At 45.7% G+C, this 17,770-nt stretch overlaps 1 protein-coding gene across 1 annotated transcript in view; it reads right to left on the minus strand.

Annotated features, from left to right (window-relative positions):
- Positions 1 to 11,403, minus strand: part of GDF10 (growth differentiation factor 10) — a 38,217-nt gene extending 26,814 nt beyond the window's left edge. Inside the window, exon 1 of the mRNA XM_086921787.1 lies at positions 10,079 to 11,403. Coding sequence (XP_086777913.1) covers positions 10,079 to 10,286 — 208 coding nt within the window. The 5' untranslated portion in view covers positions 10,287 to 11,403. The remainder of the gene's footprint in view (positions 1 to 10,078) is intronic.
- Between the last annotated feature and the right edge of the window lie 6,367 nt (positions 11,404 to 17,770).

The following is a 17,770-nucleotide window of genomic DNA, read 5'->3' on the forward strand; positions in this document are numbered from 1 at the left end:
ATTGTAAAGCATCCAATGCATTTCGGGCATTTTAGGCATGCCCTTCATCAGGGAAATCGACACTGCTAAACGTAATAAAGTGCTATTATTATTGAGTAAAACGATGTATGGTGTACATCATGAAATTACATCAAGCCATTATGCATGTTAATAAACAAACAACGATATCGGCATAGGTCTGAAAGGGTTCAATGCATATCATGCTGTGGTAGGTGATAATAGTGTGCATGCAGAGTGATAAAAATTGAGAATAACGCGGCGTCACTTACATGACTGGTTCACTAAGTTTACAAAGGACTCTGAAAAAGTGAAGCAGAGCACTCTGTAAGGACATGGAAATAAACTGGTGGAACGCTCGAAAAAAGTGGGTTCGTCCTATCTGGCAGACTGACCTTGAAGAAAGGCTGCGTACGCTCGGGTCCGATTCTCCTCTTCACTCGCGTCGGCACGGCAAATGCCGGTCGCGCTTTACTATTTAGGAAAAGTTCCGGTCATGTGGGGTATCACGTGACCTTAGATATGGTGGAAAGACTCAACCGGAAGAATGATGGTCGTCCTTGAAAAGGAGTAGTATCGCAAAAAATGGGAAATCCTGCCATAGATGTAGCCGGAATGTGACACGTAGGGGTGAAAATCGGGTTATAAAAATAGTGCACGCGAAGGGACAAATGAACCTGCGTTTAAAAAAATGTGCGTTAATGATGTGTGGTGAATACGTCAGGTCGCGAACCTGTGAGATAAAGGTAGAAGAACAGTCTGTTTTGTGGCTGCTGCCACTCATAAGGATAGGACAAGATAAAGAAATATGTGGGTGTATATGGGTGTAAGTGTCAGGTGTAAGTGTGAACTGGCACAGTATACACAAGATACAGTCTACGGAGCAATTAATTACAAATAACAAGAAAATTCTATTCTTTCATTTAAACCCATTGGTATCTGGGTGGAAAGCTTTTGTATCCAATAGTTCTCTCTCCTCAAGAGGTGTTTTGAATTATCTCTCCCCTCCACTTTCTGGACAGTTTCGAGAATAATGAATTTGATTTGAGAAACGTTGTGGTGCGCCTCTACAAAGTGCGATGATAGGGCTGATTTCGTATTTTTCAAGCGGATGTTTGACTTATGTTCAGTTAGTCGCACTTTGATGCGACGTTCTGTCTTGCCCACGTATATTTTTCCACATGGGCATCTGATCCCATATATCAGATTGCTAGATTCACAGGTGGCGTTAACCTTCAGTTTGATGGGGTAACCTTGCGAGGGATGACAGATGGTACTTCCTCGGATTACACTGTTGCAGTTACCACAGTTAAGACAAGGTTTGGTTCCTGAGTATGTTGTGTTATCTAGTGGTTTATGTTGGAGGATTTCACCAAGGTTCTTAGATCTTGTGAAAGCAAAAATAGGTGGTTGGCTAAATGACTGTTTGAAATCAGGTTCGATGTTGAGTATGGACCAATGTTTTTAAATGGTTTGTTTATATTTTTTGCTCGATGTAGGGTATTTAGATACCACCTCGATACGTGTTTGTTCAATTTTTGCTTTGGTCGTGGGAAGTTTCACTCTGTCCATTTTATCAATCCTTTTCTTTGATTCTTCCACTAGAGATTGAGGATAGCCTCTGTCGGTGAATTTTTTGGTCATTTCATTGATCCTTCTATTGAGAATACTTTCATCTGAGGTGATTCTTTTGACTCTTGCCATCTGTGAGAATGGTAAATTCTTAATCAGGTTGGGTTGATGAAAGCTTGAGTATAGTAACATGTTGTTCCTATCCGTGGGTTTGACATACAACAACTCACTGGCATGGCAATGGGCAATTCAGCAGCACCCGTGTATGCTAATATATTCATGCAGTGGTATGAAAATCAACATATCTTTTCTAAAATTGAATGGACTCACAACCTCAAAACGATGATCAGGTACATTGATGATCTCTTCATCATCTGGACAAACACCGAGGAGAAATTACTAACGGAACTGATCAAATTTAATGAGTTAGACCAACGAATCCAACTGACATGGGATATATCAGAAACCATGGTAAACTTTCTTGACGTCAGAGTGACAAGAACCCCAGATGGATTTATGACTGACCTTTATGTCAAACCCACGGATAGGAACAACATGTTGCTATACTCAAGCTTTCATCAACCCAACCTGATTAAGAATTTACCATAGTGATTTGATTTGTGTTGAGCCTCCTAAAATATTTGTTTCCCTCAAACTTCAGAATTATTAATACAAATGGCCTTCATTAGTGCATTCCCATCTGCTGATGTTTTGAAATATGTGTGTAGTTTCTTTACAGATATTTAGATGTGTGTTATAAAAAACGGAAATCCTACAGCCTTTGCTTTCAAAACAACCTGTACCCCAGCAAGACTGTCAGTTAATTGACTTTATAAAATCCTCTAACATTGAAGTCGGAGAAAGAAAATAATCTACAAGTTAAAAGCAGCAATTTCTTAGAAGACATAGCCTGATATCTGACCTCTCTGTCTTTGAACGTATAGCGAACGGGGAAAGATCAAAACACAATTTAGAGCTGTCTTTACTGCTTATTGTAATTCTGAACTCCAGAATATTCATTTTAGGGACCCTGCAGCAGTTCCGGCCCCCCTACTTCCAGCATCTATGGTGAGGTGTAGGGGAAGAGCTTTCACCACCAGAAAAGGGTTTTGTTACAAGAGGAAAAAATGTGGATTTGTCCAGGTTGTCCATTCCCCCTGCAAGGCCTTCTGCACATGACAGAACTTACCAGGGGTATTACCGGAAACGATGGTGAATCGAAAATAAAAGTAAAACAAGTTAAAATGGAGGAGCAGATATGAGCATATATGTTTATTTTTCGCAATGGGGCCCCGAATGCATCTGTAGATGGTGCATTTGTGGCTGTTTCGTTTCATCTCATATGTGTCTGCACAGTTCCCTCATGTTGATTTCTTGCTTCCCCGTGTCTGTGCTTGGCGACTCCATGCTGTGCCTTCCATGCCTCTATGGCCACTGCATTCCCCATGGCCGTCTGTTCAGGGTGCCCTCATTGTTATCGAGTTCTTTGTGTGCATTTAGCGGTGCTTTCATGCATGTTTTATTTCCTGTGCTGACTGTAGTGGGTTTGCTGCCTGTGGTGCTTTGAAATGGGTTATCCCTGGATAAGGAGCTGTAAAAATAGGCTATTTTGTCGGTTATTTAAAGCGGCATTGTGTATTTCTTTCCTAAAGATTTCCTGACACCATGTAAAATATCGTCTAATTCCTACAACAATACCAGAACTATTCCAAACACCATATTGAGAAGTCCTGGCATGACAATGTGATAGATTTTAGCCAGACAGAAGAAAGAAGACAAATTAAAGGTTCTAGTTTGTGTTTTTGGAGACCGAAAAAGAGGTGGCTGTGTTTCCTATCTTCAGGATGTGCCCTTCTAATCACCCAGCAGCACACAGCAGGATGGACAATAGGCGGGAAGATACTGTGGGCTCTGCATCACCAATATCTCACACCAAAGGCCGCAAACAATGTGAAAATACTGACCGTGGAGAAAAACCTACAGCTAAAGAGGATCCATACGCCAGGAAGCTGGTCTGTATATGAAGAGAAGCACTCCAGACCATGGAGACAACATATAGATGGACAGGACCACAACAGCCTACTGGTAGAGTGGGGTATTACATTCCTACAGGTCATGATGAAAAGAAAACCTGTAGAGAACCTGTAACTGCAGAGGAGCATTAGAGGGTATAAAGAGAACCTGTAGATACTTTGAACACTCCAGGCAATGGAGAGAACCTGTAGATGGACGGAACCACAACAGTACTCTGAGAGGGCCTTCTGGTAGAGTAGGGTATTACAGTACTACAGATCATGAACAAAAGAAAACCTGTGGAGACCCTGTAACTGCAGAGGAACATTAGAGGATATAAAAAGAACCTGTAGATACATCAAACGATCTACACAATGGAGAGAACCTGCAGATGGACAGGACTGCCACAGTCCTCGGAGAGAACATACTGGCAGAGTGACCTATTACAATACTACAGATTATGTAGAAAAGAAACCCTATAGATGCAGATGAATATTATAGGTCATGGATAGAAACTAGAGATAAGGGAACACTACAGGTCATGGAGAGAACCTATGGATACGGAGGACCAATACAGACCATGGAGAGAAATCTATAGAGAGGACCTCTAAAGGCCATGAAGTCGGTCTGTATATAGAGAGGACCAATACAGACCATGGAGCGAACCTGTATGGACAGGGCCACCAATCACCAGTGAGAGAGCCTACATGTAGCGTGGAGCACTGCAGCAGTACAGGTCATGAATAAAATAAAACTAAACGCAGTGAAATATTATAGGTCATGCAGAGAACCTGTAGAAACACAGGAGCACTACCTGGCAGGCCATGAAGAGAACCTGCCAGTTTGAGGGAGCGATTCAGACCATGGAGATAATATGTACATGTAGAGTACCAATACAGGCCCTGGCGAGAACCTGTTGATTTAGCTATGTTGAGATGGCGGTATGTTGATGAGCATAGTGAGTGAGAGATCACTATCCACCTTACAAAAAAGAACGGGGAGACACGGCTAAGTGAGGAAAGGGGGATCTCCTGACCAGGACGCACATTCTGGAGCCCATTGAAGAGCAAGATGGCGCTAATCGCCCTGCATGTGCCAGTAGGATACCAATGGGCACTGCAGGACTATGTGCGGACCTCTGTGACGGACAGCTGTCTCAGAAGGAGGGCAAAAACCAATGGGAAAATGCAATGCAAAGCTCGTGACGAACAACCGCTTGGTCCACCTTGATAAGTAACGCAGTCCTGCTTTTTGAACAAAGGGGCCTCATCTGCAAGACAATGACACAGTGCTGCACCACAAACCATTTAGCTGTGCTGTGCTGCATCATTTTCAAAGCACAAGGGTGTGTTTTATTAACAACAATATGATGGATCCCTCTACTTTCTGCTGCACTGGCGCACAATTGGCTGCCATGTGCCAGAGCAGGCACCCTTGTGTCATTTTGCAAGGGTGCCTGCGCTGCGTGATGATTGTTTTTGTGCAGGAAGGAACACCTTCCTGCACAAAAACAATCATTAATTGCACTTTCCTCTTTCTAACAGCACGCATAGAAAGCAGGAAAAACTAGGAACAATCAAAATATTTCTCTTTGTTACGCTAATTCTACGCCTCGCATTCCCAGTTTTACAAAGGGTATAAATCAGGGAATGTATCAGGTTCCATGGATCTTGCGTGGGAATACCAATAGCAACACCAATAGAACTCCCCTTTCACGCAGAGTAATGAGAGTAAGGGGCCCATATTTACAAGGCCATAAAAAGTCATGCAAGGTGACTTTACGTGACCTGTGAACATGGTCAGAAAATGTGACCCAGCTGCGGCGCAGTGGGCTCATAATAAGCCCCAGGGTTTTTATTAATTGAATAGCCTAAATGCTATTGGCAAAACATTTTCTGTATTAAGGCTTGTGCTGGTCGATTTTACCCTCTACCTCTTCTAAATTATGGCGGCAATAATTGTTGTATAATTTCCCTTCCACTAGGAGGCCAGCAGTGCAATAGATGTGCAGAGAGACTAAGGGTGGTTGAGCCACCTGTGGAAAGAGCGTAGCCTAACCTGCCACCCAGGGGCGTGGCTAGGGCAATAGGATTGGGGGGAGGGTGAACTTCAGATTTCCCAACAGTCCCACTCAGATAGCTTTTTAAAACACATTATATGAGAAGCAGGACATGAGGGAGACTTAGGGAACAGTGAAAAGTGAGAGGAGGACAGATTCATGTTAGGGGCACATAAAAAAACAACAATATTCCAACTAATCCACAGTTTTTATGGCCTTGAAAAACAAACAGAGACGAGAGAGAGAGAGAGAGAGATAGAGAGTGAGTGTGTGTGTTTTTTCAATGTGGGTATCTAAAAATTCTATGCGAAATCCGATAGACACTACATCATTGTAACCTTTTTTTTTATATGCATTTGTGATTTGTTTGGGTTGGTATTCCTTCTGATGATTGTACCCGAACGATTACCTTCCTCTCCCTCAAATTGTAAAGCGCTCTGATATCCTTCGGGATCATGTTCGCGCTATATAAAACTTTATAAATAAAGACTTGATGGAAAGCCCTTGTTCCCAACTACTTACTACAGAATACACTTTTGAGGGGGTGTAACATGACAAACACGCCCCTTGAAGGCTAGGCCCCTGGTTCCACCACGTCTGCGGAGCAGATGGCCCCGCCTTTTCAGGTACCTACCTCCCGGCCACGCCTCCTTTACATGGCTGTGAGGTTGTCAGGCTAAACGTTTCTCAGAAGAAGCCTTTGTCATTTTGTGCTACGACACAGACCGATGAACGCGTGAGCCACTCGGAGTTGTGGTGGAACGCAGTGTCGTAACACAAAATGTTGGGGGCCTCTGGCAGGATATGTCAAAGGCAGCGCGCCCCGAGTCTTCCATACCTCACAGCGATTGATAGGTCCCCAGCTGAATGTGGGGCTCCTGAACGGGAGGGGTCTCCGTGCCAGTGTTTAGCCCCAGGGCCGGACTGGCCATAGCCGGCATCGGGCGATTCCCCAGGAGACTGGAAGGGTGGGGCGTTTTTTCAGCAGTGGGGGCTGGTTTTGTTACCCGGTTTTGCTGTGGTGCTGCAATATCAGCCCCCAGTAACAAAAGCGGCAGTGCACACTTGCACCCCCCTCCCCCTCTTTCCTGGGGAGGGCTGGTCTGACAAAATTGCCAGGGCTGCTTTGGTCGGCCAATCCGGCCCTGTTAAGCCCCCAGCGTAACTACTACTTACAATGCGTCCTTTTTTGCATCAACTCCATCTACAAGCAAGTTCTGACAGTAACGCCTGAAAATGGCGGCGTTGCCGGAGGCGTAAATTACACCGCGTAACACGGGTGCCCTGGACGCTAATGAGAGCCCCATGTCCTGCGGCTGGGTAGTAAAATGCAGAATCCTGAGGGTGCAGTGTGCCTCTCAGACCCCCGGGTTGTGGGCACCGCGGCACCTGCGCACACATCGATAGCAAGCCCTGGCTGTTGCTGCTTTTTTAATGGCCGTTTTAGCAGCGACCCACAGCAAGGGTGGGAAGAAGCGCGGCTGTAGAGTCTGCAGACAGTCCGTAACTGCCTCTCTGCCCTGGCGCTCCCATTTCTGCACACAGACAATTCGAGTGCACAGTGCCCTGAGCATGGGCACAAACATCAGCACGGCAGACACTTTCTGAGACTTATCTCCCAAAATGTAAATACAGGTTCCGGTTCCTCCCTCAAGAAAGAGGACAAAAAGCCTCAACGGCCACTTGATGACAACCGACCTGAGTGGAGTATCAGTGGCCAACAACCACTGCGCTCTGCAAAAGGGAAACCACGGTTGAAGGCGCTATCCGTGCCCAGGGACGAACAGGAGGCCTTGTTATAGAAACTTTGCACCGGTGAAATAACAAGGTTGGGCCATTATGCACTATCATGCTTTTTGTGTAACGCGGAATGGAGAACAGACGGCATGTTTCAGTCCAGATTGCATAAAGGTTTGTGCGACCTGGCAAAAAACGAGTCTATGCGCTTGGGGACGTTTTGAATATATGTGAACACATTTTTGCGCTTAGAACGGTTTACATTAATCAGACAAAGTGACGAAGAAACTCGGGGGGGTAAAAAGAGAAAACTCATATTGCACTGTTCCTCCTACTTATGTCATAGAAATAAAATGTAACTGTTTTTGCACCATAGCCCAATCATTCACATTCGAAAAATGGAGATCGTGTATTTCTCAAATATGTTATGCAAAGAGAGAAAACATAAGGTGGTCTCTGTTTTTGTGTGGTGTCCTGGAACAAACGCCGTTTGCTCTAATCTCTACTCAAAAGTACTAATATATCTATTTTTTAATGGTGCAAATATCGTTCTGCTCTAGTACAAAGTTTCAGTAAAATAGTCATGGGATCCTAAAACGGATTAAACTGAGCCACGTTCAGCAGAAATGAGGCATTTCTTATTTCACGCGCCCCTTACTGTATGACATCACCCCAGAATGAATGCACGCGCCGGAGACGTGCCTGCAACCAGGAAACGCCCACCTACGATAATTCTCGAAATAACTTCAAAACCTCAAAGGAGCGCAACGTCGCACGAAAAGATAAACTTCTCTCGAAGATAGCCAACAATCACAGTCTAGTCTCAAACGTTGTTTTTTTTTTATTTTAATTAATGGAAAAGTGCGCAAGTTACACCTGTCAGCCGAGGACAGAGCGAAAGACGTGTGATTGCATTCTTTTATAGTACAGTGCGTTTTGCTGCTTGTATAAGGTGCACGCTTTTGTTTTAAAATGACTGTCTTTTTTGATTCTATATCGCAGCGAATGTTTTTATATCACAGGAGTTTGTAATGCGCGTCATTATGCTGAAGTTACTTACATTGTATCGTGCTTGGGTGCATGGGGTGGATTACACCGCAGGGTACTCTTTTAATTTGTAGAATATTGCGTTTAATTGTGCGTGTTTGTGTTATATTGTCCTGCAGGGTGAACTATATTCTTGTTAATCTTGCCCCCCCCCCCCCCCGAGAAATAAAAACCTACATTCAAACCTCAAACTCACCTTAGCGCCTAAAGGTGCTTCCACTCGCGCTGTGTGCTGTACAAAAAATACACTTTTTCACAGACCCTTTCAACGCCATAAAACGTGTAAAATAAGCTCAGAAAGACGACATATAGCACACAACTCAGAGCCACGAACTCTATAAGAAAGCACAGCACACCCACAGAAAATTTGGACCCCAAGCACAGACACCCCCTTCTTCCCCACAGCACAAAAGCTTAGACTCCCGTACCCCAGCAGAGACCACTGAATATCCATATACAGCACAGAACTCAGTACTACAGTGCACTGACCCCCTCCCGCTGCCCCCCTCCCACCACGCCGCATGCGCTCAGACCCATACACACAGCTCATGGTCCACTGAGCACAACCTCTGCAGACAGCCCTGGAGACCCGTGCTCTCTAACAACCCAGAACTCTGCCTCTACCGCAGGATAAGCGCCTAGAGTCCCCTGTGATGCCTTTGTAGTCCTCATAACCACTTGTACTCTTTGCCCTGTCAAGTCAAGTCAAGGCAAGGTTTATTGTTTCCAGTTATTACAAATTATTACAAAAATACTCTTTGCCCTGTCACACCGTGGCCTTCTCTGCTGCCACCCGTGTCTGGTTAGAGCGCGCACCCTCTCCCAGTACTTGCATTTCTTTCCTCCTGTCTGTTCTGGTAGGTGGGTTCTAATTTCCTGGGGTCATTCTCTGCAGGGGTCATCTCCTGCAGTGAGACTAGTCCCGCTCTCTCTCCCCTATGTACCTGATCCACACCCTCCCCTCGCCTGACTGTCCTATCCTATGTCTGGGATCCGATTACTTCTGCACGGGGTGGCTCCCCTAATGTACACAAGTGCTGCCCTCCTGCCGGGGCCACATCGTGTGCAAGGGAAGAGGGTCTATCTAAGCGTCCCACCCTTGTAAGAATCCCTTTAGCAGCGCCACCTCTCTTCCTCGGACCCATCATTTGCACGGACGGGATGCTGCGCTTTCAAGAGGTCCCGCATTCCACACTGGGTCATACCACTCTACCGGGTCCCCAAATGTGTAGCCAATGAGCGAGGTTGGCTTCCTCTCTTGTGGATCCCATCTTTTGACCAGTGTCCCCGCCCTGCCCCTTCATTCAGAGGACAGGCTGCTGCGTTCACCTCTCCTTGGACTCACATCCCAATGGTCCCACTCTGATCTCCTCCAGAGGTCATGTTTATAGCCTGGGGTCACCCCACCCCCGTCAGTGCCCACTGGACGGGATGGTTAACTCTTTCCAGGTACCAGACCTCTCTGTCGGTGCTACCTCATCATGCCCTGGGTCACCCCACTCCTCCTGCGTATCAGTGAGGCACCCATGTCCTTCTAGCCCACCCCATGCTGCCCCTCGTCTCCAGAGGCCCATTGGATGACAAGGCGCGCCTCTCCAGGGACACCCCACTCTGTGGGTCTCATCCGCTGCCCCGCCTCGCCCCCTCTCTTACCCGGCACTGCGCGGAAGCTGCGCACGGTGTTCCCCTCCCTCGGACGGTTTCCTTCGCGCTGGTACTTCTGGTAGAGCTTCATCATGTGGAGGGAGACGGTGTCCGGAGCGGTGCCCCCGGGGACCACATCGAGGAGGGCCCCTGAAGCTCGCGCGCATCCACCCCCGAGGAGGAGCACGAGCAGGAGGAGAGGACTGGAGGGACTCATGGGTGCGCACGTGGGAAATTAAATCCCCCGGGATGGAACGAGGGACCGGCAGGGGAGGGGGCAGCGGTGCCAGGTGGAATCAGAGGACGCAGCCTGCCAGGTCAGGTATTCCAGCTCTTCGGGTGCCCTTCGCAGAGGCAATGCCCCGTGCGTCTCCAGCGAGCAGCTGTACCACTTGTTGGCAATGCTGCAGGGTGAGGGGCAGCGAATCTCAAGAGCCAATGTGCACAGGTCTCTGGGCTGGGGGGGTTGCTGCTCCGGTTACCCCAGGATGCTCTTGGGTGAATCTTGACCTATGGAGCCGCACGAGCGTCTCTGGCTGGGGTCTTGGCGGACAGCAACAGGCTCCCCATCTGTGGACTTCTTCCCCTGGCCCTGTGGTTTAGTGGTGACTCTGCGATTGTCTTGGGGTGTTGTGAGGCTAAAAAGTCTCCAGTGGTGATGTACGTGGCCCTAGTTCCTGTGAGGTTTTTCTGTACCCCTACTGCTTATCCAGGCTGGTGCACTGGCATCTGGCATTATAGGTTCGTTGCTCCTGTGGTGCAGTGGCTCGATTCTATGCGCTAGAGTTTCGAAGTGCCACCGGGATGCTCTGCAGGTTCTGGGGCGTGGGGCTTTCCCTGGTACCCTCTGTCCTCGGTATATGCGGTTCCCTGGGGCTGTGGGGTACTCCTGGGATTCTGTGCTGTTTATGGGTCTCCCCTTCTCCTTGGTCTTTCTCCCCTGCTCCTAGTTCCAGAGTGCTTGGACCCCTCTGCGCCCTGGGGTGCCCTTGGCTTTGGGGAGCTAGGGTCCTCTTGGGTGTTCCTCTCTTTCTGGGTTGTTGGGGGCTTCTCGCGGGTCCTCCTGCTGCCTGCCGGGTGCTTTGGCTCACTTCTGGTCCTCGTGGTTCTGCGGATCCTCTGGTGTTGGATTTCCCACCTGACCCTGTACAGTTTCTCCGTTCTTCCTAGTGATGGTTTCGGAGTGACCGGTCCTTCCCGAGTGCTGCTCGGCTTTGTCCAAATGCCTCAATGTTGGTCTGTGGACTTGCCGGGTCCTCACGGGTTGCTCTTCTCCGTGTGTTAAGAGACTGAAACTCGGGGACCTGCGGGGAGAGTAGAAGACCTCCTCTGATGCAGGGCAGACCCCCACCCCGCCCTGACTGCGAGGGCGGAGCGTCGTTGGCACCGGATCAGTGGGTGGGAGGTAGAGGGAAGCTCGGGCGCTAATGTAATGCGTCTGATAATAGGTGGACGGGGCCATGTCGGTGTACGCTGCGGGGGGCGAGGCACTGCACCGGAACACTGCATGGCGAAGAGGGGGGCACGGGCCAGTTCTTCACTGTGCGCCAGCGGCACGGGGAAAGGGGCAGTGGAAAAGGCGCCGGGCTACCACTTTTCGGGAACATTAGGTCTAGTGTGGAGGCTACCCCTGCAGGGGAGCAGTAGTCGTGAGTGTGGAGGCAACCCGTGCACGATAGGGTACCCCTGCACGGGAGAAGTACGAAAGGAGACGGGGACACACACCTCTGCACAAGAACAGTACCATTGGAGGTGGAGGTTACCACTGCAGTACACTGGGAGGCGAAGACACCATTGCAAGGGAGTTCATGTGGGGTTTAAGCAGGGCTTCAAGTGGGCCGGGTCCTACTGGTGCTGAGCACCGGCAGTTCTTAAAAGCAGGTGCCGAGATGAGTCCATATCGGGCTCTCCATTTCTGTCCTTACCCTCCGGATGGCGAAGAAAATCTCAACTCAGCAGCAATGCCACTGCTCAAACACCCTGATGTAACTTCAAAGAGACTCGTTTAGTTCTCTCACGGTCTCATCGTTACAGAACTGCAGCATCTTCAATAGTATATACAACAAAGCCATAGTCGTTGCTTTTTTAGTATATGCAACTAATAACCACTGACAAAGCCAATAGCTGTGGCTTGTAGTAGGTGTAATGTTACTTGTTGTATTATATATCTGGATGCAATGACAGAAGCAGAAAAATATTAGTGGGCCGCACACCATGCTAAGCACAGAATTTTAGTTTACGTGTTTGAAGCCACGCCCTAAATCATATCGGCCACGCCCATTTGAGAAAACGTTTTTCATCCCACTTAATGCCCTGGGTTTAAGGTGCCACTGCTGGGGAGCTTCACATGAGGAGACGAGGCTGCCATCACATAAAAGTTCACTGGGGGAGTGGAGGCACCCATTACACACAACTTTATAGAGGGGTAAAGGCTATAATTGGAGCTACCCAACCAAGGTGTGGGTGGCCCATTTTAAATCCTAACTACATGCATATACAAACTGACATACACAAACCAATATATAAATCAATTAATAATGACTCATACGGACTGCGCAAAGACAACAAAAACACACTGGTCTAGTAATAAAAATCATAACCAATCCATTCTACAATAATTACCTTCAGGTTTAATTTATCAATTATCTCAACTGATCTAGTGTAACGGAAACCTGCAGCCACTGTACCCCATAGCTGCTCTGCAGTGAAATGAAAAAAGTCATTACAACGGAGTTACTGTTGAAAAAAATGGTGGCAATAAATAAAAAAAATAGTCTACAAATGCATTGTAGTCAATGTAAAACAGATTTTTGTCTATAAAAGTGATTGTAAACATTTTATTGTTATACTTTATTTAAAATTTTCAATATACAGAAAATTGTACAAACATGTATATTTGAAAAAAAAACAATTTGTTAATAACATGATTGGTTATTATATACATTCATTATTTATTTTCCAATTTCTTATTATAATACAACTTTGTCTAATAGAATGTTTTTACAGTACAATAAACGTTTTCTTGCCTGTAAAGCTACTGTGTTTTCTGTCAAGAACACATTTAAACTTTCATTAAAATACTTGATCACTAATGTTTTTTATTTTAATTACATTTAAATAACACAACGTTTTTACTGAATTTGTACATGCGTGTTTAAATACTAATGAATATATATAAAATAATTACACTTTACAGAAAATATAATATATATTTTTTAGTTATGTTCATTTATAATCTATTTCAATTGTTAATGAATTATTGTTTTTTTTACAAAGAACCAAATGTTATTTCAAGCTAAACATGTCCTCATCAATTTTGAATATATTAAATATAAATGTTACAAATCAAATGCTAGTTCTTTGTTTAATTATATTAAATGTTACTTACTAGTTTACAGGTGAATCAGTTTCTTTAATGCTTTCCATTTATTTATTTATTATTTATTATTTGAATTTATATTGCGCAACAGCTACCCACAAAGAGTTTCCCGGCGCAGACAGAAAAGATATGACAAGCGACACCTGGGCATCTTATTTGTTGAAAAGCCAGGTTTTAAGCAGCTTATGGAAATTGGAGTAGCTTGCTTCATTTCAGAGCGTGACTGGGAGGGAATTCCAATAAGACGGCCCTAAATATGTGAAGGATTTTCCTCCCATGCGAGCTAGTTTGAATTTCGGAACGACAAATCTACCTTGGGAGGCTGATCTTAATTTCTGGATGGGGCATAGGATTTGGCCAAAGTACAAAGGTAGTTCGGGGCCATTCCAGATTTAATTTTATGCATGTAAGTGAGTTCTTAAGTTTCACACGGTTTTCAATATTCAGCCAATGTAGTTTATGTCGGTGCGATGAGATTGATTCTGTCTTAGGGACTCTGCATAGAAGTCTGACTGCAGCGTTTTGGGCCATCTATAGTCTGTGGATTATGTGTTTGTTTGAACCCACGTAAAGGACATTTCCATAGTCAAGCTGGGAAGTGATTAAGGCATTGACTACGGTTTTTCTTGTTGTTTCTGGTAGCATCCAGCAGATTTTTCGCAGCCATTCAATGATGGTAAACCATGTGGCTGCGACTTTTAGATTGGGCATGCATACTCAAAGTCTCATCAAGAAGTGCGCCTAGATTTCGTACTTGTAATGAAGGCCTAGAGAGAGTACCCATTTTGTTTGGCCAATGTTGTAGGCTCCAAAGATCTTTCTGCTTTCCCAGTATCAGTTCCTCTGTTTTCTCTCCGTTCAATTTTAGAAAGTTTGATTGCATCTATGCTGCTATAATAATTAGTCATGTCTTAAGTGCAGAGGTGGTACTGGGGTTTTGCGTAGACAGTGAAAACATGATTTGTGAGTCGTCTGCATAGGAGTAGATTGACAACACGGATTTTTCAGCCAGCTCAGCTAAAGGTTTTACATAAAGATTGAACAGTAGTGGGCTTAAAATGGATCCCTGCGGTACACCATGTGCAAAAGAGTATGTTTTAGAGCAAGCATTCTGAGAGAAAACTTGGAAAGTTCTATCTGAAAGGAAAGCCCTAATCCAGTTTAGAGCTATTCCGCCTATTCCTATTTCGCTCAGTGTGTTTATGAGCACAGTATGTGATATGGTGTCAAATGACGCGCTCAAATCTAACAGAATGACCGCCACCGTTTCTCCTCTGTCTAGATGATGGCAGATTCCTTCTGTGACTCCTAAGAGAGTGGTTTCTGTGGAGAAACCAGCTCTGAAGCCTGACTGTGAAGAGTGGAGTAAATGGTGTGTTGTAACATCCTGCGTCAGGTGTATATGAATGTGTTTTTCTAACATTTTTGACAGAATAGGAAGCAATGATATGGGATGATAGTTTTTAGGTTCAGCAGGATCTGCATTAGGCTTTTTAGTACTGGTTGAATCATGGCGTGTTTCCATGTGGGGGGAATCGCTGACTCTTTGAATGATGTATTTAGAATATGCACTATCACTGATAGTGCAGAGTTATTTAGTTGTTTAAGAATAGTGGCTGGTAACCAATCTTTCGGTGATCCTGACTTAATGGACTTCAGAAGTGTAACCACATTTGCTGTTGTGAGGTGGGGCCAGTCAGTTAGAATGCAGTCTGCATCATTATGACTGATTGCTTGCATAGTGGGGGGATGTGGCATCATTGACATAGGTGTATTTGAGCCCATTGAGATATCATGTACTTTATCTTGTGAGACAATTTCTTTATATATTTCTTCAACTTTGTTAATAAAGAAGGCTGCTAATTCCTCACACTTGGTTTGAGTCAATGTCGGTGGTTTGGCTGATGTTTCTGAGCCTGTAAGTTCTTTTACTGTGTTAAACAGTGTTTTTGCACAGTTAGACGCCTTTGAAATGGTTGAATTCACAAACATGGCGCAAGCTTGTTTACATTGTTTGTGATATTTATTCAGTGCCATTTTATAGGCCTGTTTGGAGGATTGGGCATAGTCCCTCCTCCACTTTCTTTCAAGGATCTTGCAGTTAGTCTTTATTGTTTTTAAAGATTTGTTATACCATGGCGCAGATGGACGATGGGTGTTTCTTTTTTTTGCTTTATAGTGGGGAGGCAGGTGTCAATGGCTTCTGAAAGCCAGCTTTGTACTGTAGCGGCGAGGGGGCCAACTTTCTGCTCTAAAGATGGTTTATGGGCATCAAGACATTCATTTAATTTGTTAATGTCTAACTTTTTCCAGTTTCTCTGTGCTTCCCCTGTCCCTTTAGATTTACTTAAGGTACTCTTGTCTGGTGGTGTGGTCAGTGTGAAATGTATCTGGGAATGGTCAGACCAGCTGGTTGGAAAAGTTGGGGTGCAGGTGATAGTATTTAGATTGGAGAAAACAGGGTCTAAAAAATATCCGGCTGTATGTGTTGGACCAGAATTAAGTAGCTCGAGATTTAGGGAAGCCATATCAGAAATGAATCTGGCACTGCTTTTGCAGGCAGAGTCTTCCAGATGTAGATTAATGTCTCCTAGTACTGTAAAATTTGCTGTGTTAGTAACACGAGGAGCAATAGCTTCCACAAAAGTGGGAATCCAATTTGCAAGGTGTTCAGGGGGTCGATATACTAGCATGCCCGAGTATGTGAATTTGGGGGAAAGAGTGAGTTTGAATAGTGCCGCTTCACATGCGGGAATTGGCAGGTGTTCCAGATTGCAGCTGACGATTTTTTTAAATATAACCGCAATGCCACCTCCCATTTTTTTTGTTCCGTCCATTCTTACTATAGCATAATTGGAGGGTAAGGCTACTACAATATCTGGGCCTGAGCTCTCATGGAGCCATGTTTCTGTGAGGAAAACCGCATCCGGTTGATCATTAAAAAGTAGGTAAAAAATATCTGCTTTGTGTTATGGAAACAAGCAGCAGTTTATACTTGTCATTGTGTATGATTTAATTTGGGGAATTACTTGCTTTTCGGCAAGCAGTGTATTAATATCCAGCGATTCTTGATGAGGGGTGAAATGAAATCCGCAGTGTGTGCAGGTTGTGAACTCTGTGATAGTGAGAGCTCTAGAGCAGTTGGACGTTTGAGATGTATTGAGGGCCTTCAGAAAAGCGGAATTATAGTTGTAATCCCCTATCTTACTCATCTGTTGTTTCGTTGATGATATGGTTGTTTTTTTAGTCGTAGAGCCAGGGGTCCTGGCCTAAGGCCCGAGTCAGGCGCGGACGGGCACAGACGGGCTTGCCTTTGGCACGCCCTCGGCGCACAGGCGGCGCGCCCTCTGCGCGTACACTCTGGGGCGTCCATTTTATCCCTCACTGTGTGCACAACAGCTAGCCCGCTGCCTGCTCCGTTACCCCCAAGATGGCGGCGGTTATCGGCAGCAGTATCTGGTGTTGTTCAGCGTCCCCTGATCAGCTCCTAATCGTCTGTACAGGTAGGCTGAGAGCAACGTGAAAGTTTAAAAAATGAGTGAGTGAAATTTAAAAATGATAGCAAGTTCAAGCAAGTTAGCTAAAGCATAGACTCCCGGCTTCCACCTCAGGAGTTACAAGTAAATGGCGATTGGGTGCGAATGCAGTGCAGGGCGTCTTTTATCCCTCACTGCGCGCACAACAGCTAGCCCACTACACGCTCTGTTACCCCCAAGATGGCGGCGGTTATCGGCGGCAGTCTCTGGTGTTGCCCAGCATCCCCATATAAGCTCCTAATCGTCTGTACAGGTAGGCTGAGAGTAACGTGAAAGTTTAAAAAATGAGTGAATAAAATGTAAAAATATTAGCAAGTTCGAGCAAGTTAGCTAAACCATAGCCTCCCGGCTTCTGCCTCAGGAGTTACAAGTAAATGGCGATTTGCAGTAATATGACCCACAGTAAACTGTGAAGTCATCAGGGCCAGACTGAGAACCAAAACCGGCCCTGGCAAAGTGCTCAGCCGCCTCCCCCCACCCCCCACGGGGGGTTGGGGGTACCGCCGAGCTCTTTGCTAGGGCTGATGCTGTAAAAACGGCCCTGTTACAAAAACAGCCCCCAGTGGACCAAACCGGCCCCCACCCATGCGGTGCACCGGGGATTGCCCGGTGCCCGCTACGGCCAGTCCGGGCCTGGAAGTCTTTGTAAAATGTGAGTAGGTCAAATTTAATATCCTATCTGAAATCTGACAAGCATTGGGGAAAGAATATGTGATACTATGTACTATTTTAACATTGAACAAAAGTGTATATGGGGTGTTGGGTTACTTTTTGTACTCCAGTCCC

Source organism: Lissotriton vulgaris, chromosome 5 (assembly GCF_964263255.1).
Source record: "Lissotriton vulgaris chromosome 5, aLisVul1.2, whole genome shotgun sequence".
Lineage (NCBI taxonomy): Eukaryota > Metazoa > Chordata > Amphibia > Caudata > Salamandridae > Lissotriton > Lissotriton vulgaris.